At 47.9% G+C, this 23,428-nt stretch overlaps 1 protein-coding gene across 1 annotated transcript in view; it reads left to right on the top strand.

Annotated features, from left to right (window-relative positions):
- The window catches only part of ITGB5 (integrin subunit beta 5), a 115,319-nt gene that overhangs the window by 2,477 nt on the left and 89,414 nt on the right, over nucleotides 1-23,428 (top strand). The window contains exons 2-3 of the mRNA XM_045851314.1: nucleotides 6,218-6,303; nucleotides 18,246-18,450. Coding sequence (XP_045707270.1) covers nucleotides 6,218-6,303; nucleotides 18,246-18,450 — 291 coding nt within the window. The remainder of the gene's footprint in view (nucleotides 1-6,217; nucleotides 6,304-18,245; nucleotides 18,451-23,428) is intronic.

Raw genomic sequence — 23,428 nt, 5'->3', positions numbered from 1 at the left:
GTTTCCGTCCGGTTTGCCTCAGAGCTCTGCCAGCCTTGGTGGATCGGCAGAATGGTGGGAGAGCAAGCCCGTTGCTGGCCTCCACACCAGGTCGTCTCCCTTTTCTGCCCAGCTGCTTCTCAAGGTTTGCAGGGGCCGACTCACATCCCTGTGAGGTCTCCTAGTTTCCCAGTGATGCTGAGTCAAGTTCAAACATAGTTTGAAACATTTTTTTTTCCTCTTTTCTTTTCTTTTTCTCTTGGGACCCTGCAGTACTTTCTCCAGAGTTTGTTTCTGTCTTGCTACTAGGGACATGATTTGAAAGGAAACCCTTCCTTAGTCAGTGAAGAAAGAAGTGACCTGCTGGGCCATGCCTGCCTGGGTGTCCCGAGGCCCTTAGCCAAGCTGCCGGTCTATTGCTTTCACCACACTTTCGTCCCTGCTTAATCCAGCTGGAAACAGACTTTGAATTTAAGGGCACTCATTTCAGACAACTCTGGTAGGCTGACAAACCCCCATCCCAGGGTTATTTTCTGCTCTCCATATCGTCTCACGGCCAAGAGCCTTGGACAGGACGTAGGTTTCAGTGTTCACTGAACCAGGGCCTTCCCTGTCTCTGGGCTAGGGCCCTTGCCTTCTAAGGAGTGGGGAATGTGCCGTGATCTCACTGTCGGACTAGAGTCATGTTTGCTATTGTAGTGTATCATTTTTTAAAATGTTCTTTCAGTGATGCCCTGAAAATTAGGAGGCTCTAAGCCCAGAGAGAGCCCTTTAGTCTAGTTAGTGGGCTTCTGGTGGCAGCACTCCCCCCACCCCCATTTTCCTTGGTCTGTGACAGCGGGGTTGGAATTTGGCTGTGGGTTTGCAGCTCTCCTCAGGTAGCCAGGCATAGGTTTAGAAGTAGCAGGACAAGGAAATGCACACGGGGGCCTAGTGTGTGGACTGCTGTTTACCCTAGATATTTATATTTTAGCTCCATCATCCTTGAATTAGGGGCTTTTTATAAAGGGGATTGAAGCAGAAGAGGGCAGGGTCTAATTAGCTCTAATTAGTATTCCTCTCCTGCTTTTTCTCCATGCCTATTTGGCTCCTGAGGCAACAGGAGGATTAAAATATCTAAGTAGTTGGCCAAAGGCCCCTTGTGCCTGCCTGCCCTGGTAACTACTTCTTCCCCTGTTCATGGACATACTCTGAGAAGTTCTAACAATGTCAGCAACTTGGATGATTGCACGGTACTTGAATGACCGTGTCCTTTCACGTGGTGGCGTGCAGCTGGGTTCATGGGGTAGGGTCTCTTCTCACAGGTATTTTTGCTTAGCTGGGACTGAGGGCTTTGGAAATCCACAGCTATGGTTTGTTTTCTTTCTTTCTCGTTGGAATGGGATTAATGGCCTTTGTAAACGTAAAGGAACACTTTATAGGTGCCCACTTGTTTGTGAGGTTTCCTGCTTCTGTGGAATGCGGGGCTTGATTCCTGGGCCGCACCATGAAAAGTTTGCTCCAAGACAGGCTTGCCGAGTCTCCTATGGCAGGTGTTTGGAGGGGCTGTTTGTGGGCTGCCTTCTCCTTACTGGTTCCCCCCAACCCCTAGTTTTCCAGAGGTGGTTGCTTGTGTCTTGTAGAACTGGGACCAGCTTCTGTACTTGTCCCTCAAATTATTCTCAAGTTTGGCTCAGAGTGAGCCTGTTAAAACTCAACTCAGGTCACGTCACTCTGCCTGAAACCCTCTCATGGCTTCCAAAAGTCCTGATGGTGTCTTGCCAGGTGTCTGGGGACTCTTCCTCCCCCTCCCCCCAACCTTCCTCCCTGACTTTTTTTTTTACCACTTCTCTCCCATCACACACTTCACTCCAGCAGCATGATGCTGCCTGGAATACTCTCCCAGGGATGCAGGTTGGGCTTCCTCTACCTTCTCTCAGTTGTTTCCTACTCAGCTGAGTTTTCCCCGGCCACTCCCAGCGAAAGCTGCAACCTCCTGCCCCACCTTCTCCCTACCTCCTTTCCTTCCATAATTATTCTCCTTAGTGCTCATCACCATCTAATGTACTTGCTTACCATGCCATTGTCTATCTTCCCCCATGGGAGTCTCCCCGCAGCCTGGATGTAAGCTCAGTGAGACAGGGAGTTTAATCAGTTTTATTCATTTCTCTCTCTTCTGTGCCTAGAACAGTGTCTGATTCATGCTTGTTGAATGCACAGATGGTGGGGTTGGACAGTGGGCTTGTCCCATCCTTACCTCCTCGTTGCCTTCTACAACTAGCTTTGAGGTCAGGAGCTTTCCATATAGCTTAGGAAAAAACATTCTTGGGGAGAGAGAACCCATTTAAATGTCAAGATTTGGGGGAGGCGAGAATCTATAATAGAGACCATTTAGTTGGATTGTTTGCATGAAGATGCTGAGGCCTGGGAAGGTAAAGTGACTTGTCCAAGGTCATGCAACCAGTAAATGACAGAACAAGTACTCGGATCACCCAGATATGCTCTCCTCATCGCATAATTCCAACCCAAACATCCTTCCCTTTGTGACGGCTTCTCTGCAGCCCTCAGGTGGGGCAGGATTGGCCTGTCCTTCCTTTGGCTCATAGTGCACATGGGGACTGAAGGGGTTGTGTCTCAGCTGCTACGAGGTGAATTGCCCTGGTCCTACATACCTTGGTCCCTGATGCAACCACGTGCTTCCCAGGGAGGGTGTCCACCCTATATACTCATTATGCTTTTCCCACCATCCCAACTGCATAACATCATGTCTCCTCTCCCCCCAGCCAGCAGGGCCATTCGGCTTGGTACTTACTTTTGTTATCCCACTGAATGTTTTGGATCAGGAAACCAGCTGCTGGGTATGTGCTTCAGTAGGCGTTCTCTGACCATGGAGATGTGTGCTGGGAAGAGGCAGAATGGAGAGGGCCTGGTCTGGACTGTGTGTGGGGGAGGGGACAGGCAGGAAGGGTTGGATCGGAAGAAAGAAACATTTCATGTATCTTGGAATGATCGGCTGGACACGATAGCCTTCTGGGTGTGATTGATGAAAGAGGGGTGAGTCAATGAGCTTCAGAGGGAGGGCATAGTTTTAGATTACAGTTTGCAGTAAACCCCTGGCTTTAGAGAGCTGCCGGCAGTTGAAATTGAGTTGGGAATAGTCACTGTGCAAACAGCTACTGAGAAGAGATGTGGCCACCTTCTGGGCTGCTAGTGCCAGTTTCCATGACCCAGACACAGCACTCTGACATTTATGACCTCCAGCTGTTTAGCTTTTTATTCATTGCTTCCTTCCGTTCAAAATGCTGTTGGTGCCCAGTGACTCATCCAGCTAGATTCAAACTGCCTGAAATATTAATAGGTGGAGAGAGGAGGGATGCCAAAGGGAGTGACTCCAGCGTTGGGACACGTGTCAGCACCCAGCCTGTGCCCTTGTGCCTGGAGTGCCCGTCTGCTCCCTGGCACCTGGCAAGCTGTGGGCTCTTGGGGAGCAAGGCCCGGCTCACTCGTCTCTGCACCTCTAGCATCCTGTAGGCCACTGCTTGGCACACTTAGTGCAGATTTTCTTGAATTTGAATTTGTTCCACCAACAACCTAATTTTAGAGGAATCATTTTGAGTCCAATATCACTGCTTTACTATTGTGCAGTGAAGGTGCAGTAATGAAAACAAACAGTCAGCGATGCCATGTGACAAATGTGTCACAGTTACTCACTGTGTTTGCATGCCAGGTGTCTGTCACATGTCAGTGCTATGTCTGAGGTCCTTTAGGCCGGCAAAGCAGAAGACTGGAGCCGGGTCAGAACTGAGGAGCCCTTATTGCCTCTAGCCCAGGACTCTCCCGCTGGAGTTCCCAGAGCTCAGCAATGAGGCTGTGGTAATTGAAAGGTGGTCTTTGTGAATCTTTGTGGATTGGAGCAGAGGTATAAGTGAGATGTCTGATCTCAGGTTTCTTTCTGATCAAAGGCCTGTTGGTGATGTCTTCCAGAAGACGTTGGAACTCGCTGGTCACATGGCTTTGAGTCTGGGATGGCGTGGGGACCACAGGGCACTTGCTGGCCAGCACACTTTCTGACCTTTTTTTTGTAGACTAGCCTCCTTGTTTCAAGTCACTTGCTCTTGTTTTTCATGTTTTCATCTATAAAATGAGGTGACTAGCTCATCTTAGAACAGTTTTAGTTGCAAGGGTCTGTAGTTCCCTGACTTTACAGAAATAGTGTCGTACAGCAAAGCGGCTGATACGCTGCCTGCCGGGGTCTGCGTGTGTATTCTGGAGCCAAGGAGAGCAGGAGGGAAGTCCCTTCTGTTCTAGACTTGATCACTCCCCCCTCAGAGAGCAGTTTCTGACAGGTAAGGGAATTTAACCAAAAAACTGGCATTTTGAAACTTACCCTGCACACATCCCTTTTTTAAGGGCTTCCGTGCCTATTTAAATGCTGCTGAAAGCTGGAGGCAGGCAGGATTCTAAGATTTTCTTGGTCAGCGTGTGGACCTGGGAGGGCTCTTCCTGCTCAGATGAGGTGATGCGCCCTGGTTGGTCCCAGCTTGTTTCTCCTGGAAAGTGTGCTCTGAGTCCAGGGCTGTGCCCTGCAGACTCTGCTGCAGGCGTGGCGGAAAGATGGTGTCTGAGCAATGCCAGCTCCGTGGGTGTGAGGCAGGGGGCCCAACACAGTGAGGGCTGGTGGGGATGAGGGGCCCCAGGTTCCGGGCGGTGCTCTGTGGCTGGTGGGAATCATTGCTTTCGCCCTCAAAGCCTCCCCCCACCCTTTCTTCCCAGCACTCAAATCCTGCCAGTTTTTCCTCCCTCCCACTCCAGCAACCATTCTTATCCCTCGAACAGTGTAGCTTCCGGTGTCACCCAATTTCTGTGGGTTTTTTCTTCTTGTGACAAAGGAGACACAAGGAGTTAAAATTAGCAAATTAGAAAATGCCTGAGTTTCCAGATGGCTTAAAATAAATGTCATGATAGTGTTTAGTGGAGATAGGGAACTGTCACCACTTACCCATATTTTTCTTCCACTCTTCCTTTTTCATCTGTTTGACTCTTTCCCCGCTTACTGTCTGAGCCCTCCCTGTCGCTGGTGATCCCGGGTTTTCCTTATTCTGTCCATTGTGCTTCAGGCAGTGACCAGGAGAGACCAGTGGGTCTGTTAGTGCTGTGAGGACCAAACAGAGTCATTTCCACTCAGAGAAAAACCATCAGGTTCTGTTCTTGGTTGAAAGAAATTTGTCCCGATGTTTTACAGAGGAAGGAAAACACAGGGATGATAGGTTTCTTCAAGGGTACCTGTGCTGTGGGGCGGGAAGGAGAGGGGTGGAGGGAGGAGAGGGGACAATGGACTTAACCTCAACACTACAGTTGAGTCTGCCTCAGGGGGCCCTCCCCAGGTTAATGGCAGGGGGAGATGACCTGAGTTTGAAATAAGTAACTTTTACAACACTAAAGCAGTTTCCTTCTAATCTTGGTTTCTGATTTTTTTAAAGTAGGGATGGGCTTTGAATTTGATCAAATGCCTTTTTATTACCTATTGAGACAGTGACATGGTTTGTCTTATTTGACCTACCAGCAGATATATTGAATTAGTGGATTTCCTTTATTTTTTTAACTATTTTAAAAGTTTTTAGAGAGAGGAAGGAAGAGTGAAGCATCGATATGTTATTCCACTTACTTATGCATTCATTGGTTGATTTTTGTATGTGTCTTCAGTGGGGATTGGACCTGCAATCGTGCGGTATTGAGATGATGCTCTAACCAGCTGAGATACCCAGCCAGGGCCTGGACTTCCTTTATCTTAACCTAGCATTGTATTCCTGGACTATGTTCTTCTTTAAGGGCTGTGCTGGCTTGTTTTGGTATACTGTGGATTTGGTGTGATACCACCTGATTTAGGATTTTACTTTGTGTGTGTGTGTGTGTGTGTGTGTGTGTGTGTGTGTGATTTTGGCTGAATTAAAGGCAAAGGACCTGTTTTCCCTCAGGGAAAGTCTGTTGTAATGGGGAAGGGTCTGGAAATCCAGGTAGGTCCAGCAGAAGAAATGGGAGTTGCTAACACAAATGTGAATGCTCCATGGGTGCCTCAGAAATGTCAGTGTTTAGCTTTAGCTCATGAGCCTTAACCTGCGGTTAGCAACAGGGCCTGAACCACGCAGCCTTACTGAGGCTCCCTGTTAAAAAGGAACTCCTCCTCCCCTCCCATTCAAAAGCCTCGACAGTAGGGATTATAGCCAGGAACTAATTAGTGCATCTTCATCTTGCTTTACAGGTCTCAACAGATGCACTAGTGGAAGTGCCACCTCTTGTGAAGAATGTCTGCTAATCCACCCAAAATGTGCCTGGTGCTCCAAAGAGGTATGTGGGTGGTGAGGGGGGAGGGGAGGAATGTTCTGGGGGTGGGGAGGGGTAGACTGTGCCGTAGCACACGAGTTGATTGCACAGATAAAGTGTGTGCAGACTCTGCAAGTTGCCTTTTCCTCTTTTTCCTACGGGATGACAAGAGAAAAGTTGCATTTTAACGTGATCTGTTAAATCGGCTCTCTGAAATTGGCTCTTGAGAGCTTCAATTCTGTTTTAGGGAAACGAGGCCTTCCTTTCCTTTTGAGGGGGGACCCATTATGACTCTCGTATAGTTTTCTGCTGTTTAAGCAGAGACATGAGCTTGTGCAGTGAGCTTGTTGCATAATAATTCAAAACGAGCCTGGCTGAGTGACCTGTCGGTGGGTGCTGGTCACCTTAACGTGGCTTATGTGAGGATGAATGGAATATCATGACCTGGCCTTTATGGAGTGATTTTATTAAAAATAATAGCTGCTGTTTCTTCAAGCCTATAGGAAGGAGTGTAAGTTTGGGGTAGTGATCAGCAGATTGCCTTCCTAAAGCAGTGCAAATGTCAAGGTTGGTGGGCTAGTTGGGAAATGATCAATTTCTAAACTTCCTGTCTTAAAGAATATTTCTGGGTCATTTTTCTAAACTGTTGCTAGAACCATGGAGCATAAGCCCTTCTTGCACTTGTGCACAGTTAAGGTTATTTTTGAAAGAACCCAAAGCTTGGCATTTTAGACTGCCTCCGCCTCTGCAGTTCAGTGGGACCTGAATCCAGTGTGTGTAAGGAAGACCGGGAGTTGGCCCCTGGGGGGTCGGGCTTTGCTGTGATGCAGCCTCAGAGGTCGAGGGAGTTCTTTGGCCTGCACTGGCTGTGGCTGGTCTGTGGGGACCCCTGCCAGGTGCTGTACACTGTGTACATGATGTCTCTGATCATCACAGCGGCTCTGTCAGGTGGGTGGTGGTACACTCATTTTACCGATGAAGAGTGGAGGCTCAGAGAGGTAAAGCTTCTCTTTCCAGGACACATGATGTTCTGAAGCTGGGGTTTGAGTCTGGCTTCTTGGGTTTCTGAGCTGGAGTGCTTTCCAGTAGGCTACACTGCCTCTTACATGTGACTGCCCCAGAATTTTTTCTAGTAGAGAGTAAGATTAGGATACAAGAGCTTTGAGAGAGGATTCTCCCCAGTGTCTAAACCCTTCACTGATTTGTGTTTAATTAGTGTCTTTGTTATGAATGCTCTTTAAAACCTTTCGCTGCTTTCCTGTGACCTGAAGGACAAATCCAAGCTCCATGGCCGCTGCCTGTGTCCCCACCATCGTCCCTTGCCCACCACCAACACTTGAGTCAGAGGAAACTACCTTAAGATCCCTAGAGAGCCTTGGCTGATGAACATGCGTGTGGTTTTCCCTGTGCTCCTCCTCCTCCTGGAGGGCCTCCTGGCATTCCACACCTTCCCCTGATTAGCACCTTGTCTTCTGGTTTTCCAGAAATCAGTCCAAGCCTCATTTACTCTATGAAGACTTTCATGGTTTCCCCCCAGCACACCTATCCATCCCTTTATCCATTCGTCTATCTGTCCATCCATTTGATACGAGAATGCAAGCTCTTTCCACCAGGATATTAGGGCAGGAGTTTTATCTGTATTCTTCACTGCCATATCCAGCACCCAGAATGGACACATAGTATTTACTCAATAATTACTGATGGGAGGAGTTCATTAAATGTCTGTCTATGGTGAGTCTGCATGTGCAGGCCCTGACCACTTCTTTGTCTCCCAAACTCTACTTCTTCAGTAGTGCTCAGAGACTCTTACTCTGTTCATTTGTTCTCATGCCTGTTACCTTGAGAACCTAAGCCACATCTTATTTGTCTCAGCATCCCCAGATTCAGCTAAGAAGCTGGCAAGAATTCATCTTTGATAAAAGAGGCCCACTAAAAAAGACATGGAGTTAGAAGACCAAAGGTTAAGTATCAGTTTTGTCGCAGTTTATTCTCAGCATCTTGATGTGTAAAATGAATGACACCTCCCACTCTCCAGCGTTATTGGGAGTGTAACAGGAGACCAGTGCAGGAGAGGGCTTGCGGATGGGACTGCTAGTCAGCCCAGCCTCTTGAGTGACTGAATGAGAGTTATCCAGCGGGCTGCTGTCATCAATGGATATTTTCTGTGAAATGTGGGCAGTGGGATCCAGACACCAAGATCATTGTCTATTTCAGGCTTTTTCCTTTCCTGTGTTAGTATTTCCATGAGTCTGTCGGCCTGTTATTGACAGTGAATGACATTATTCTGAGGAGCTTTTCACTGTCCCAAGCCCTCTCTTGGGTTCCCTCTCTAGCCTGTTGGGCTCCCTCTCTGCTTAGGTAGAGCCTCATTCTTGGCTTCAGAACTTTCCATGAGGCCTGTGCTGGAATGCAGCTTCCTGTCTTCGTCGGGAGGCAGGGACCTGAACTTTCCTGGGGTCCTGAACGTGTCTTGGGGACCAGGGTCTGGAGAGTTCAGGAATAGCTTCGATCAACCCCTGTCCCTTAGCAAGACAGAGTGAGTGTGCCTTCTTAACCATACATCCCGGGACATCACCGAAGGAGTGAGGTATCTATATGCCAAGAGCCATGTGTGTGTTTTGAGGGCTCGTACTGAGTGGATGGTGGAGGGCCAGGTCCCTAACCAGTGTGTTCCAGTGGATTCTGATCTGCGGGGATTAATCCCAGCACACATTCCATCGGGACCCCCCTGCTCTAGATCCCACAGTGACTTCCTTATTTCATTGAGGTGGAGGTGGGGCTCCCTACATGTAACACCCCTGTAACCTAATTCCACCCCCTCCACCCAGTCCTTCCTCCCCTTACTGTGCTCTCCCACAGGTGTCGGGTTTGAGTCAGTCCGTGTCCTCACCTGCTCCAGCACAGCACTGCACGCTGGTTCTCTCCACCCCGTTCTGCTGCACGGCCCTATGATCCTGGTTGTCTTGTCTTTGTTTTCTAACATAGTTTACCAGGTGGCTTCAGACTTACCCTCGGGCTTTACGACCAGAGTTGCCAGACTCGCTCACCTACTTGGAAATGAGGATGTGTAGTGGACTGCCTGTCCTCACCTGTCTGCACTGCACACCCTGGCCCTTGTCCCTTGTCCTTCATGACCCCCTGGGCGTTTCATTCAGCCATGGCCCCTGCTTCTCAGCCAGCTTGAACACTTACGATGTGTGTACTGCACAATGTAAAATACACAGCAAACTCAGGCAGCTTATTATCTATTGTGTTCTTCATTTTCTTTTAATGCCCACCCAAGGATATGTTTATTGATTTAAAAAAATTTTTTAAACTTTTTAGAGAGAGAGGAAGGGAGAGAAAAACATTGATGTGAGAGGAACATCTGTTGGTTGCTTCCTCACACACCCCGACCAGGGATTGAACACTTAGCCTAGGTATGTGCCCTGACTGGGGATCAAACCTGAAACCTTTTGGTGCACAGGACAATGCTCCAGCCAACTGAGCCACCTGGCCAGGGCTATCTATCCATCATTTTTTTACAGTGGAGATTTGCCTCTGTTCTAGGACTCCAAGTTTCACAACCCAGCCATCATAAAGAAGAATGAACTGGGAAGAATGTGTGTGGGGCTTTAATGGCAAGGCCTCAGGGCAGCCCATGTTATTTCACCTACATTTTCCTGTTTAAAACCCAGTCATATCACTAGGCCTAAGTGCAAGGAGAACTGGAGCTCTAATCTTGCTGTGTTCCCAGGAAGAAAGAGAGGGTGGGTTTTGTTGTCTGGCAGCCTGTGCTAGAGGCACGGAGGCTGATGTGCCTTGCAAGGGGACAGCGGTTGAGGAGAAGCAGCAGGGCTGATGGGCCCATGTTCCCTGTGGGATAGAAAGCAGGGTTGGTGGGAGGGGAGAGGAGGCAAAGGCAGGCAGGGTGATTGAACTTGGGGCTGGGGCAAATGGAGAGGCTATAGGGCGTGAAAGGGAGACACCTTGAGGTGACATGGCCTTGTGCGGTATAGGCTGCCAAGAAACAGGAAGAAGAAGGACCCAATAGTCACGGCCGCCCTGTGGGAGGCCTGTGGCATGTGGATGGGTGGCAATAGAGTCAGGCATGGAAGACTTGGGGAAGCCGGGGCTGGGGTGAGGGTGTTTGCTTTGGACGTGGACGTGGAGAGGAAGGAATGAAGTCAGTAGGGGTGGAGGCAGGAACAAGGAGGCAGAGTGGGAGGAAGGAGACGGGTTAGAGGCTGGGAAAGAGGATGGGCTGACTGGGCCTTCTGGGAAATTACAGTAGCAGGGAAAGTAGAGGTGACATTATCCACGTTTTCCTTTAAGTTAGGAAAAAAAGAGCATTTACTTCCACTCACAAATAAAATATAGATTCTTAGAACATCTCTTTGCGGTCATGAAAGGGATAATCTTGGCCTATTATAGATGCTTCATAAATATTTATTCAATGTGTTAAGTCAGCCAGTTGAAGGCTGACAAAGGGATTTCTCTATCCCCAGGCAGGAAGTGCATGTGGTGGTATGTGGCTGGTGCACAGATTTCGGATTGCATCACTTACCTTCTTTCTTCCCTCCTGCTTTCTACCAAACCCATGGGGGCTCTGCCAAGCCCAGGCTGCAGCCTTGGCAGGTCAGAGAGCCTGGCCTGGTTGTGTCACAGCAGAAAGGCCAATCACAGAGGACACCAGCTCCCCATTGTGCCCACTTCTCCGTTCACCAGTTTGCTCTTCCCCTCTTCATCCCAGGGATTGGCCTGGTTGTCTCATTTCCTGCTTGGATTCCTCTTCTCCCAGGGCTTGCCATTTCAAACAAACAAAAACCTGTCTTTGCCCCCCAAACAACCACCCACATCCTTGTAGGGCTTTAGCCTTCAGCAGGAGTGGTTGGGATGGTCCACAGATGTCATGTAATGACCGTGTGGCAGGAGAACCGGAACGCGCTGGTGGAGATGCTGGACTGCTGCACCAAGAGCCAGCTGAGCACTGGCCTTCACTGCGGGAAAAGAGATTTTTTTTTTTTTAAGATTTTATTCATCCATTTTTTTTAGGGAGGGAAGGTGGGGAGAGAGAGAGAGAGAGAGAGAGAGGGAGAGGGAGAGAAGGAGAGAAACATCAATGTGTGGTTGCTGGGGGTTATGGCCTGCAACCCAAGAATGTACCCTGGCTGGGAATCGAACCTGGGACACTTTAGTTCCCAGCCCGTGCTCAATCCACTGAGCTATGCCAGCCAGGGCCGAAAAGAGATTTTTTTAAAAATATATTTTATTGGTTATGTTACTACAGTTGTCTCAATATTTCCCTCTTAGCCCCCCTCCACCCTGTACCCCCCTTCCCTCCAGCAATTCACCCCTTAGTTCATGTCCATGGGTCGTGCATATAAGTTGTTTGGCTTCTACATTTCCAATACTATTCTTATCCTCCGCCTGTCTTTTCTGTACCTATCATTCATGCTTCTTATTCCCTGTACCTTTCCCCCCTATTTTCCTCCTCTCCCTGCTGATAACCCTCCAAATGATCTCCATTTCTGTGATTCTGTTCCTGTTCTGGTTGTTTGCGTAGTTTGTTTTTTTTTTTACATCCAGTTGTTGATAGTTGTCAATTTGTTGCCATTTTAATGTTCATGGTTTTGATCTTCTTCTTCTGAAATAAGTCCCTGTAACATTTCGTGTAATAATGGCTTGGTGATGATGAACTCCTTGTCTGGGAAGCACTTTATCTGCCCTTCCATTCTAAATGAAAGCTTTGCTGGATAGAGCAATCTGGGATGTAGGTCCTTGCCTCTCATGACTTGGAATACTTCTTTCCAGCCCCTTCTTGCCTCCAAAGTTTCTTTTGAGAAATCAGCTAATACTCTTAAGGGAACTCCTTTGCAGGTAACTCACTACTTTTCTGTTGTTGCTTTTTTTTTTGCTTCTTTTTTTTCAAATTTTAATCATTATTTAGTACAGTTTTCTCCTATGTTATTACTTTTAAGATTCTCTCTTTATCTTTAACCTTTGGCATTTTAATTATGATATGTCTTGGTTTGTTCCTCTTTGGGTCCAACTTGTTTGGAATTCGCTGTGCTTCTTGGACTTGTATGTCTATTTCCTTTGCCAAATTAGGGAAGTTTTCTTTCATTATTTTTTCAAACAAGTTTTCAATTTCTTGCTCTTCCTCTTCTTTCGGCATCCCTATGATTCAGATGTTGGCATGTTGGAGGTGTCCCAGAGGTTCCTTATACTCTCCTCATTTTTTTGAATTAGTTTTTCTTCTTGCTGTTTTGGTTGAATGCTTATTTCTTTCTTATATTCCAAATCATTTATTTGAATCCCAGCTTCCTCCCTTCCACTGATGGTTCCCTGTAGATTTTTTTTAATTTCACTTAGTGTAACTTTCATTTCTTCCTTTATATTGTTGCCGTACTCAGTGTACATCCTGTGCACTGAGCATCCTGATCACCAGTGTTTTGTACTCTGCATCTGATAGGTTGGTTATCTCTGTTCTGTTTATTTCTTTTTCTGGGGTTTTGATCTGTTTCTTCATTTGGGCCATATTTCTTTGTCTCCTCAATGTAGCAGCCTCCTTGTGTTTGATTCTGTGTGACTCCCTGTCTTAGTAGCATGGCCTGTTGTAGAAAAGGCATCTGTAAATTGTGTGGGGAAGAGCCTTAGGTAATTGCCAGGGCTGGGCAACCCACTTCACCCCTTTGTGGCTCTGTGTGGGGGGAGGGTTCAGAGAGGGGACGATGCTGCTACCTAGCTTCTGGAGGTTTGTCCAGCACTCACCTCATTTCCAGTCACTTCACCCACTTCCCGTATGTGACTGGTACCCTTCCAGCTGTTACCCTGGTGGTGAATCTCAGAGTGGGTGGGTTTGCATACATTCTAAGTCAGTGTAGGCCCTTTAAGCTGAGTCTCCTGAAAATCCAGCAGTTTCTTCTGCCGCCCCAACACCCGCTGGTTTCTATAGCCCGAAGTTATGGGAGATTTATCTTCCTGGGGCTGGAACCCTGGGCTGTGTAGTCTGGCCTCGAGCTGGGACCACTCATTCCCAAGGTATCTCTCCTGAATTTTATCCATCACATGTGAATGTGGGATCAGCTGATCCACTGCCACCGTCTCTCTGTGCCGCACTGTAGCTCCGCGCCTCTCCGCCCATCTTCGTGACTCCACCCCTCCTACTCCTCTAGATGAATGTGTCTTCTTTAAGCCCTGTTGTGAGAGTTCCATACAGCTCAATTTTCTGACAGTTTTGGGTGTTATTTGTTTTGAGATCCAGTTGTAATTCTTTTTGTGGTTGTGCAGGAAGGTGAAGTGTGTCTACCTGTGCCTCCATCTTGACAGGAGGTAGGAAAAGATTTTGATTAAACAACAGTCAACCTCGTTACATGCTGTGGGTAACAGGGGATGAAGGGAACAGAGAGGGGCAGGTTACAACAAGGTGCAAATGCCAATGTTGTAACAAATTAAAAGGATCTAAATTTGGAACACCTCCCTTTTGAAGTTCCTGTTCCCATTCTGTTGCTTCTCTTGGTAATTTGCCTGGAATGAATGCGCTACTCTTTCTAAGTTCTGTGGAGAGTTGATGACCAGGTTCTGGAGACCAGAGGCTTCCTTCATGAACTGAAACCCCTTCCAGCGCTGAGCACCAGGAGTGCCTGCAAGCAGTTGAGCTTGTTTCCATTTTTCCATGTTGAAATGAAGTCCCCTACCCCCACCTTCTATACCCATTTTTCTGCATGATGTGGATGTTTATCCTCCAAGTTTGATAGGTGGCAAGAAGATCTCTGTACTCGGGACAGCAAGGAGATACAATATTCAGAGGGCTAGAATCTGTGTGCCCAGTTTTTCTGCTATGGAATTCGGCAGTGGCCCTGTCTGAGATGATGTAAAGATTTCTGGACTTGGGTCCAAGAAGCTGAGGCCCAATGAATTTGGACTTCTCTGGTAAACTCATGCATGTGGGCATCTCACCCACAGAAGTGTGGGGCTGCCCTGACTGGTGGGGCCCAATTGGTTGGGTGTCATCCCTCAAAGCAAAAGGTTGCAGGATTGATTCCCGGTCAGGGCACATGCCCAGGTTGTGGGTTCTGTCCCGTCGGGTGCATACAAGAGGCAACTGATGGATGTTTCTCTCTCATGTTGATGTTTCTCTCCCTCTCTTTCTCCCTCCCATCCTTTCTCACCCCCCCCCCCCACCTGTGGGGCTGACACCTTGTAACTTGCTTTATTCTCATACCTGATAGAGGGTCCAAGTGTTAGGTCTCTGGGACCTGAAGGCTCTTACTTAGCACATCAGACATTGGGATGTCATCCATGTGAAGAGGATTTTCTTAATCATAAGTCTTCCTTTTCTCTAAGGGTTTGTCATCTGGGGCGCCTGCTCTCACTGAATGTGGAGCTTGGAACTGTAGGTATTGAGACATTGCCTTTACAGTGTTTGGGTATCTCAAAGGTCATAACCTTCCCAGCATTTGTCCACGGTCTCTGTGGTTTTGGTTTCTTCCCGTTAAATGTGCACATGACCTTGTTTAAAATGAAAATATCTAGAAAGGATTTCAAGGGCATAAAGGAGGGGCCCTTGAGCTTGTGGAGTGCCACTTTCTTGGGCCTCTGCAGCACTCTCTGTCCTTTTCTTGGACAATGAGAACCTATGGCTAGAAATTAACCATGGTCTTTTTCAGGCTCTGCACCATAGGGGCCTTCAGCTGTGGCAGGAATCCCGCTGTCGAGGCAGCTGCCTTACCCTCAGCAGGTCCTTCAGACCTACCCTGCCCAGAGGTGCCTCAGCTGGTGTCTTTGGGGCCCTAAAGCTCTGGAATAATGACAAGATTTGATATATAGTTACGGGTGTCTCAAGGGCTGTTGAACACATCAGGGAGACTATTGGGCCTGCCCCAGGTAGCAAGAAACTGACCTTTGTGAAATAGGATTTTGACCAACTGATGATACAGATGAACGGCACTGAGACCAGACCTAAGTTTGGTACAGGTGCCATCATAGGATGTCCCTTACTGTCAGTAAAGCTGGACGTGCTGAGAAGGGGCTGCCTGGGCTGTCACAGTGCTGATTGGTTGGCACTTCTGAAGTCACCCTGCAAGTTTCAGTTTTAATGTGGGCAGGCATCATTCTCACGCTGAGAACCAGGAGCACTGCAGGAGTTCCTGGTCCTCCCTGCTGGTGCAGCAAACTTCAGGGAAGCCATGCGCGTTGGAGCTGAGGTTCGACCACAGCCTTGAAGACTGGTATTAAGGAGGAAGATGGGGAACGTTGTCACCAAAGGGGGAATGAAGAGGGCTTTTCTCCTAACATCCTAGAGAACAAAGAAGCCCCAGAATGCAGTGGGAAGAGCCAGCTACACAAACAAGGTTGTAATTGGCATAGGTGAGGGCTGCCTCTGAGTTCTTCGGGTCTGGGAAGTAAGACCTGGACTTGGAGTCTCCTGACAGTCCAGCAGGTACATCTTCCCTGACCAGCAATGGCCCTGTACAAGTCCTCCATCAGGGACTGGTAGTCTGTCAAAAACCACTTTGGGCAGGACAGCCAAGAAGGTCCAGGCAGCAGGGGATGATCTCGGTGACCAGCCTGAAGGCGAATGGCTGAGGCTGTGGATAAGGAATCGTGCAACCGCCGCCTCCTCAGAGTGAGGCAGACTGGCTTTTTGACCTGGTCTGTTCCAGAGCACAAGCTGCTTGAGACCACGGGAGGGGCATTGGGTTCCCTTCACTCTGGGGAGACTGAAGGTGCTTTCCTCGCCAACCCCTGGTGGCCGGGATCTGCCCGGGACTGGTCGAGACAGGTGCGCCTTGGCAACCAGAAGTGGACCAAGGATCACCAGCTCCTCAGAACCAGAGGAGCTGGCAGCAAGGCCCAGTGCATCAGTGAGACGTTCAGAAGTTCTCCAGCTGAGTAAGCTCCGAGCAGGCAAGTCCCTGAGCCCTTCCGACTCTGCACAGCTAATTAGACCTCTGCTCCAGACAGTGCGGGACAGCGGACCCACAGCCGCAGGGCCCACAGGAGGTTGACGCTCCCTCCCCCACACCTGTGCCTTCTTCCTGCTTCATTAGAATTGTTTCATCAGAGTCAACCCTGGCCACTTGGAACCCCATTTTGGAAACCCTAGCTTAGAAGTCATTGTGTAATTTCAAAGATACTTATTTTAAGCTAGAATAATCATGGTTCTCTCCTTTTTCCACAAGTGGCTGTGGAGACAGCTACACCTATGGCATAGTCCCTGAGGTTTGGATAGGCAAGATCTCCAAGGGTTCAATATAGAAAGTTAAAAAAAATCCAGTTGTAAAACACACACAGAACAAACAAACAAACAAAACCTCACAGAGGCCCAGAAAAGCACATTTGATTTTACTTCTTTAAAAATGCTATGAAGTCATTCTTCTTGACTTCTTGGTCTTGAATCTTGCAAAGACTCCAACAGACATTGACTAGCCTTGGAGCGTCCTAGTCATGACCAAGGGCGAGTCCCTCTGCGTGTCTGTGTGTCTGCCAGTGGTGTGGCTTCTGATAGCAGTCAAGGGACACTTGACCCATTCAAGGCTTTCTGGCAAAGTGTCACAGAGGGGAGCAGAAGGCCAGCATCCAGATTGCTCCAGCCATCACGAGGATCAGCCAGCACAGCAGTGGCTGGCACCCAGCCAACGGGAGGAGGTGACCTTGGTTTTCACATCTGTCAGTGAAAAGTGTTCGGAAGGAACCCTGGGTTTGCTTTGCTATTTAAAAGTTTCACTACCGGAAAAGGATCAGTATTTCTTGTTGCCATATATTAAAACAAAGGACGTTATTTCATTTTAAAGTTAATGACCCAAACTTGCGGTGCCCCACATTAGTTGGGTCATCCTGATGCCCGCCCCGCTCAAGTCATCTTAAGAAAAGAACTGTTTTTCTTATCAATGTGGTTTTATTGTTCAAATAGCAATGAAGATAAAAAAGAAAAATAATCGTTTTAGTTCCTCTACCCTAATAACCTCAACCGTCTTCATTCTGAAGTTTTTTTTGAACCCTAATGCAGGTACAACTATATTTTCTGATTTTTTTCTAAGTATGAATGTTTTGAAATTTCTGTTTGGTCTTCATAATTATTGCTAATGGCTCTGCCATCTATTGAAGTGATAAACCATATTTTTCTTATGGTTTAGGGATTTAGGTTTACAAATTTATAAGATTATATTATTCTAAATAACACTGTAGTACAGATCCTATCAAGCTTCTCTTTCTTTTGATTTTGTCTTTGGATTAAATTTCGAGAAGTGGACCCCCAGGTCAAAGGATACGGTATGTGTTGCCACATTGTTTTCCTGGTGGCTGTGCAGCGTCAGTGTCTGCAGAACAGACAGACGAGGGAACAGTTCCCAGGGGAACTGCCAATTGCCCGAGTGACAACTAACTCAGACACTTACATCTTTCAAAAAATTTTAACTATACAACTTATGACCATTTCAGTTAATTCTCTCCTGCTAATCATGTAGACAGTTAGGCACATTTTTAAAGGAGCATTTTGACATTAACTTAGCCATGAAACAGCCCCTGGACAGCTGGTTCAGTTGGTTGGAGCTTCATTCTCTGCACTGGAAGGTTGCGGGTTCAGTTCCCAGTCAGGGCTCATACCTAGGTTGCAGGTTCAATCCCTGGTTGGGACACATACAGGAGGCAACAGATCAATGTTTCTCTCTCCCTCCCCCCTTTTCCAAAACCAATGGAAGAAAAAGATATACTCGGGTGAGGGTTAAAAAAACAAAACTGTGAAACCCAACATTTTTATTATGTGTTTACCGTTTACAAAATGCTTTCATATCCAGCCCCTCAGTCCTCTTAATGCTTGGTGGGGTGTCTGGGGTACGGATGATCATCTCTCCACTTTCAGACAATGAAAATGGAATGTAGAGGGTTCGAGGCCAACCAGATGGCGGTGGGTATACAACCCGAGGTGTAGTAGAGAGACACTCTGACTACCTCCTGCTCTCTTCCTCTGTTTCTTTGCCTAGAACTTCGGCAGCCTGCGGTCAGTCACCTCCCGGTGTGACTTGAGGGCAAACCTGGTCAGAAACGGCTGTGGAGAGGAGTTGGAGAGCCCAGCCAGCATCACCCAGGTGCTGCGGAGCCTGCCTCTCAGCAGCAAGGGCTCGGGCTCTGCGGGCTCAGACGTCATTCAGATGACGCCGCAGGAGATCGCTGTGAGCCTGCGGCCCGGTGAGTGCCCTTGAGATGGGACACGTGAATGACGGGGAGGTGGGCTGGGGCAGGCTGGGGACAGGGTCAGGGGAGGTGGGGGAGGCCCGGCCCGGACCCCAGGAAGCAGCATTCGGAGTCCCTGGGGAAAGACAGCAGAGCTTTGTCATTTTTAAAGTTGTGGTAAAAAATGTATGTGACATAAAATTTATCATTGTAACCATTCTTAACTCTATTGTTCAGTGGCAGTAAGTTCACTCACCATGTCGTGCAACCATCACCCCAGACCGTTTCCAGAACTTTTTGCATCTTCTGAAACTGAAACTCTGTGCCCATTAAATAATGACTCCTCGTCCCCTCCCTCCCCAGCCCCCCGGCAAGCGCCCTTCCACTTTCTGCCTCCATGCGTGTGACTGCTCTGGGGACCTCAGATAAGTGGACTCAGACAGTGCTCGTCCTTGTGTGACGGCCGACTTCTCTCCGCGCAGCATCTTCACGGTCCGTCCAAGCTGCAGGGCGTGTCGGGTTCTGTTTTTTACGGCTGGGTTACATTCATTGCGTGTCTGTACTGCCCTTTGTGTATCCACTCGTCCATCAGTGGGCTCTCGGGTTGTTTCCGCCTTTTAGCTGCCATGAATAATGTTGTTGTTTTTTATGGGAGGATGGAGTGAACGCACGTTTCTCAGGGAAAGTGCGACTTCTGGGGAAAAGTACATTTTCCTGTCAGCAGATTCCATTTAAGTCAGTGACATTCTGAAGGGACAAACTTTTAGAGTAGAAGTGTTTTGTTTTATGGCCCTGGAGCCTCTGCAGACCCTAGAGTTGACTGTAATATAAGGAAACTAACAGCTTTGCACACCCACTACGTGCTAAATCCTTGATCTACCCTAAGGTAGCTAGTATCGTCTTACTTGAGAGAGTGACCTGCTCCAATCCTCCCTGTCGGGGCAGGGAACCGACTCGCCCCCAGGCCTTGGTGACTGTGGGGCTCATCGCTGTTTGCAGCCACCACTCCTGCCACCCACCGCTCCGCAGGTTCAAGTCCTTGGATGTTGAAAGATGCATGTGCACAGTGCTGAATTAAGATGCATCGCATTGTTGAGAGAAGGAATTTTTCCAAATTCCACTGGTTGTAGCCTTTTTTTTCCTATGCCATCGTCTCGGAAACAGTGACTGACAGTCACTGTTTCTAGATGGCTTGCTCAGGTTTCCTGGGAACTGGGCACAGTGAAAAGACACGGATCTGGTTGGCCGTTCTGGGTGCTCGCCCTGGCCTTGCGCCTGGCCCGAGGCCCCGGGCAGTTTCCCCGGCCTTGGCACTCGGGGTCTGTCTCGCCTTCGTTCCTCACAGCTGTGTTCAGAGGCCTATATGAGTGTTTTGTATAAATGCACTTTAAAAAAAGCTAAAATCATTATTTTCAAAGAGTAATGGGCAGAGATGTAGATGCTAGAGAATCAGCCAGATTCAGGTTTGAATAGGTTTCTCAACGTCTCGGAAGCGAGTTGAGCACGGCTCTACCTGTCGGAAGCGCTCGGCAGTGCTGCTTGTTTCTGTCAGAGAGAGCTCTGAGTCATCCTGTATTTGAGAAATGTTTTGTTTGCCTGTTGGGTTATCTTGGAAATAGGAAATGAAAAAAGGACGTGAAGGGCCCTGCTGGAGAAAGGCACAGACTACAGGATAGTGCAGGGATTCGTGCTGGGTTTCGTTGAAGTTGCTATTTTTGTGAGTCGTTTCACTGTAAGTGACACTTAGCCTTTTTGTGTGGTGAGACACCACAGTGAGAGGGAAAAGGAAGGGAGCCCGTACAGAGTTGTGTGAGTGGGTAAGGAGTCAGCTGGCCTCTATGTGGGCACATGTTTGATGACCTTCTGTGCGGAAAAATAACTCATCCTTCTGTGCAGACAGGCTCAGGGTCAAGGGCTTTCACCCAGAAGGGAGGCGGGAGGTGTGGGAGACCTGAGATGTTGGAGCATGGTGTGGGATGAGAATGGTTATCAACTAAGGTGAATGATACATTTTCCTTTTTTTCGTAATAACAGCATAACAGTAACTGAAAGGAAACTTTGAAAAGATTAACACAATATTATTTTTCTTTTTTACTAGATCCTCTGTCTTTATTCACATGTTCATATTTTTCATCTACTTAGAACATATTTATAGCTGTATATAGTTTTTACTCAAAACCTTTGAAAACAAGGATGAAAACTCACACCTCCGAAAGAGTGTGGTGTCAGGGTCATCCCGAGGGAGGGAGGCCTTTGTGTCTCTGGGACCCCTGTCCAGGACGGCCCTCAGAGTCTGCGGTGTTCTCTCAAGGACACGCCCTCTGTGGGGGAGCCCTGTCAGTCTCTCGGGGTAGCTTCAGCTTAGGGAACAGCTGGAGGTCACACCAAGCCAGAGATGTCACAGCTTTAATTCCGGTTTTAAAAATCAGAATTAAGGTGTGATTCTAAGGTGGGGAAACTGTTGTTTGGTTTGACTTATCAACTGAGACAGCCCCCAAGAGGAGCCACAGAGGTGAGGAGAGTGAGGGTCCCCCCCTTGGGCAGAGTTCTCTTGACATTAAATTTATGTGCACTACTTAGTTATGTGGAAAGCTCAACATATGCTCCACTAGAGAAAAAAAAAATTTGTCTTCCTTGGCGTAGTCACATCTCCCGCTAAGTATTATGATACAGTTCCTGGTGTTCTGGTATCGTGAATAAAATGGGGAACGGGATCCTGTGTGTGTCCAGGCTCCTGTTGGGGTGCCATGTGCAGCCCCAGCCCTGCAGACAGCGTGCCGATGGCCAGCCCTTTGCCGGGAGGTCGGGGTGAAGGAGGGCTGGCCGCCCTGCGCAGACACTCAGCGTGGGGACGTTCCCACCTGTGGGGATGAAGACCAGGAGTGGGTCTGATGAAAATACGAATTCTTAAAGGTCGAGAGTGTGGTGACCCTGACACCACACTCTTTCGGAGGTGTGAGTTTTCGTCCTTGTTTTCAAAGGTTTTGAGTAAAAACTATATACAATTATAAATATATTCTAAGTAGATGAAAAATATGGACATGTGAGTAAAGACAGAGGATCTAGTAAAAAGGAACCTTGTGGATATGTTTCTCAAATATAGAAGCACTTGAAGCCAATGGTGCCTCTTAATATTTTGAAGATGTTAACATTTAAAGAGAAATACAGCAAACCCCTGGATATTTGTTTATTTGGGGGGAGAAAATGGTATGTCACAATTTATCAAGTGTGCGCTTACCTCAAAGCGATGACCCCTGCGATGACCTCAAAGCGATGACTGGTGGAGGAGTCAGCTACGCAGTGACTGGGTTTTTCCATCACGCGTGTTTAGTGTTGCTTTTGCCTCTCCTCCCTCGCCCTGCTCCCCAGACCTCCTCATGACAGATGTTTGCTGAGTGAAGTGGAATGCTTTGCCAGCCTTCTGTCAGACTAGCCAAAGGCCAGCCTCTACACAACGTGAGAGACTTCACCAAGGCACAATTATTGTTCAAGGATAAGCCTGGAAAAAAAGAAAAGAAGCATTTCTTTTTCTTTAAGCAAGATTTTTTAATTTTGTTTTTCTTTTTTAATGGAGATGCCATCATGTACCATAAAATCACCCTTTTAGAGTGCACAGTTGGTGGCGTGCAGTATGTTTGCAGAGCTGCACAACCCTCACCTCTGCTGACTCTGAGAGCATCTTCATCGCCCAGAAAGAAGGCCTATGCCAGCCACTCATGGGTTCTCCCGGTCCTCCCCCTCCCCACCACACTCAGCCTCGACCCACCACCCGAACTACCACCCGTCTGTTTTCTAACTCTCTGGTTTACTTGGACATTTCATTTAAATCATACAAGATGTGGCCTTTTACGTTTAACTTCTTTCATTTTGCAAAATATTTTCAAGGTTCACCCATGTTATAGTGTATAACAGGACTTCCTTTTTATGGCCTAATAATATTCCACTGCATATAAATGGATGTGCCACATTCCAGGTGATGGACAGTTGGGGTGTTTCCACTTTGGGACTGTTATGACTCACGCTGCTGTGGTCGTCTGTCCACGCACCAGCTCTGCGTTGACATGTGTTTTCAATAACCCTGACTGTACAGCTAGGAGCAGTGCTGGGTCATGTGGTTATTCAGTGTTTAGCTTTTTGAAGAATTGCCAAACTTCAAGCAGGATTTCGTATAAACACAGGATCATAGTTTCCATTTTGTTTTCAATCCTGAAAATGTCAGGAAAACAGTCTTAAAAAAGCCTTAACAAGGGACATAAAACCCTTAAGAAAGGACATACATTTTAGAATAAAGTTTATTGAAATGGTAAAAAGGTAGAGGTGGAGCAATTAGAAAGGCTTTACTTCGGTCATTATTTGCCTGACTCAGCCTCTCAAAAAAATGATCCTTGATTGGTAGTTTTTTTTTTTTAATTTAATACTTTTTATTTTGAAGTAATTTTAGATTCATAAGTTGCAGAAATAGTAGAGAGTTCCTGTGAGCCCTTCTCAGCTCTTCCCAGGGATGGCACAGCCCGTGACCAGAGCGTGCGGTCGCAGCCAGGAAGGCCTGTTTCCTGAGCCGCCGGGGGTTGGGGGGGCACCTTTCGGTGTGTGCCTCTGCCAGCGCCACTCTGCGCTGCCTCGTAGGTGCCACTGCCTGACTGAGGTGTGGCTCTGCTGCCCGGGCTGACGGTGCACACACGTGAAAAAAGGCTTTGCTGGGAGGATAAGAGGTTTGCTGTAGGCTGAATGTTTGTGTCCCCCAAAATCCATAAGTGGAAATCCTAACCCACACTCCCACGGCACTAGGAGGTAGGGCCTCGAGAGGTGACTAGATCACGGAGGTAGAGCCCTAATGAATGAGGTTAGTGCTCTAACAAAAAACGGGGCGGGGCGGGCTTCCGCCACGTGCAGACAGAGCAGGAAGTGGACAGTCTGTCGCTGCAGAGGGCTGTCCCCAGAACTCAGTTGTGCTGGCACGGGCGTCCAGCCTTCTTCAGTGTAAGGACTACAT

This window comes from Phyllostomus hastatus, unplaced genomic scaffold, assembly GCF_019186645.2.
Source record: "Phyllostomus hastatus isolate PE091 unplaced genomic scaffold, TTU_PhHast_1.1 phas_contig_86, whole genome shotgun sequence".
NCBI classification, from domain to species: Eukaryota; Metazoa; Chordata; class Mammalia; order Chiroptera; family Phyllostomidae; genus Phyllostomus; species Phyllostomus hastatus.
This window is presented reverse-complemented; position numbering and strand designations above follow the sequence as displayed.